The sequence below is a fragment of the Orycteropus afer genome, unplaced genomic scaffold, assembly GCF_000298275.1.
Source record: "Orycteropus afer afer isolate SDZICR_OR568_19922 unplaced genomic scaffold, OryAfe1.0 scaffold01270, whole genome shotgun sequence".
Taxonomy (NCBI): domain Eukaryota; kingdom Metazoa; phylum Chordata; class Mammalia; order Tubulidentata; family Orycteropodidae; genus Orycteropus; species Orycteropus afer.
This window is the reverse complement of record NW_006922857.1, coordinates 119,590-121,471: the sequence shown is the minus strand read 5'-3', so window position 1 is coordinate 121,471 and position 1,882 is coordinate 119,590. Positions and strand designations below refer to the sequence as shown.

The window sequence follows — 1,882 nt, the reverse complement described above, 5'->3', positions numbered from 1 at the left end:
TAGCCTATTTTGGGGTTGCAAGTAGTTTATTTTTATATATAACAAATTATTGTTCTCTTATTAGAGAACACAAAGATGAAGATCATTCCCAAACCCAATGACACTGAGGCCACGGAGTTTATCCTGTTGGGACTGACCAGCCGACCGGAGCTGCAGCCCGTCCTTTTTGTGGTGTTTCTCCTGATCTATCTTGTTACCCTGACTGGGAACTTGGGGATGATTTTACTAATCCACTTCATGCCTCGTCTGCAAACCCCTATGTACTTCTTCCTCGCCCATTTAGCGTGTGTGGATATTTTTTATTCCACTACTGTATCTCCCCAGATGCTTGCTAACTTCTTATCTGTGAGGAAACCCATCTCCTATGCGGGGTGTCTTGCCCAGTGTTTTGTTTTTGTGACCCTGCTCCTTACTGAGTACTACATGCTCGGTGCCATGGCCTATGACCATTACGTAGCCATCTGCAATCCCCTTCATTACAGCGGCAGAATGTCCAGACCTGCTTGCACCTGCCTGGCCACCTTTCCCTACTTGGGGGGCTCAATGGTGGGCACAATGCAGGTGATATTGACCTCTCGCCTGTCCTTTTGCGGACTCAACACCATCAACCATTTCTACTGTGCTGACCCACCCTTGCTAATGTTGACATGCTCTGATACTTATATCAAGCAAACTGCCTTGTTTGTGTCTGCAGGGATTAACCTCACAGGTTCTCTGTTCATCATCCTCACTTCCTATGTTTTCATTTCATCACCATTATGAGGATGCACTCCAGTGAGGGGCAGCGCAAAGCCGTCTCCACCTGTGGCTCCCACTTGACAGCTGTCACAGTGTTCTATGGGTCCCTCTTCTGCATGTATTTGAGGCCAGCAAATGTGCAGTCTGTTGAGCAAGGGAAAATTGTGGCAGTGTTTTGTATATTTGTGAGTCCCATGCTTAACCCGTTCATCTACAGCCTGAGGAACAAGGATGTGAAACAAGCTTTGAGAAGAGTATTTATGAGAAACCTTGGTACAATGGAGAAAAGTTCCATTTCTACTGTCTCCCAATAAACAATGAGCCGGAATATATGCTGTTATGTGCCCTCAAATCATTTCTCACTCATAATGGTACAACATTGCCCAATCTTGCATCATCCTCTCAGTTGTTGCCACGTTTGAGCCCATTGTTGGAGTCATTGTGTCAAACCATTTCATTGAGGGGTTTCTTCTTTTTCACTGACCCTCTACTTTACCAAGCATGATGTCCTTCTCCAAAGACTCGTCCCTCCTGATAACATGTCCAAAGTAAATGAAACTAAATCTCTCTATTCACGCTTCTAAGGAGCATTCTGGCTGTACTTTGTCCAAAACAAATTTGTCCACTCTTCTCGTAGTCCATGGTATATTCAGTATTTCTCACCAACACCACAATTCAAATGCATCAGTTCTTCTTTACTCTTCCTTATTCATTATCTCTGGTGGTTCTGAGGAGCTCTGGTGAGCAGTGCCTAAGACTGCTAAGCAGTACTGATGGGCAGTTCAAACCCACCAGCTGCTCCACAGAAGGAAGATGGGGCAATTGACTTGGAAACCCAATGGGGGTCACTATGTGTTGAAATCAACTAGATGGCAGTGGGTTTGTGTTTTTTGTTTTTATTCATTACCTAGCTTTTGCATGCATATGAAAAGATTGAAAATGCTGCTGTTTGAATCAGGAGAAATGTCACTTTGAGGTCTAAGGATCTGAGATGTGGTATTTTCATGCTCTAGTGGCATGGTGGTAAAGAACTCGGCTGCTAACTGATAGGTCAGTGGTCTAATCCACTAGCCACTCTGTGGAAAAAATATATATGGCAATGTGCTTCATAAAGATCACAGCCTAGGAAACCCAGTGGGGCAGT

General features: G+C 44.4%; 1 protein-coding gene across 1 annotated transcript; it reads left to right on the top strand.

Moving 5' to 3' along the window:
- The first annotated feature begins 75 nt into the window (after nt 1–75).
- On the top strand, nt 76–1,052 carry LOC103213091 (olfactory receptor 1030-like). The gene is given in 2 exon segments (XM_007958986.2): nt 76–742; nt 745–1,052. Coding segments are annotated over 2 exon segments (975 nt in total).
- The last annotated feature ends 830 nt before the right edge of the window (nt 1,053–1,882 follow it).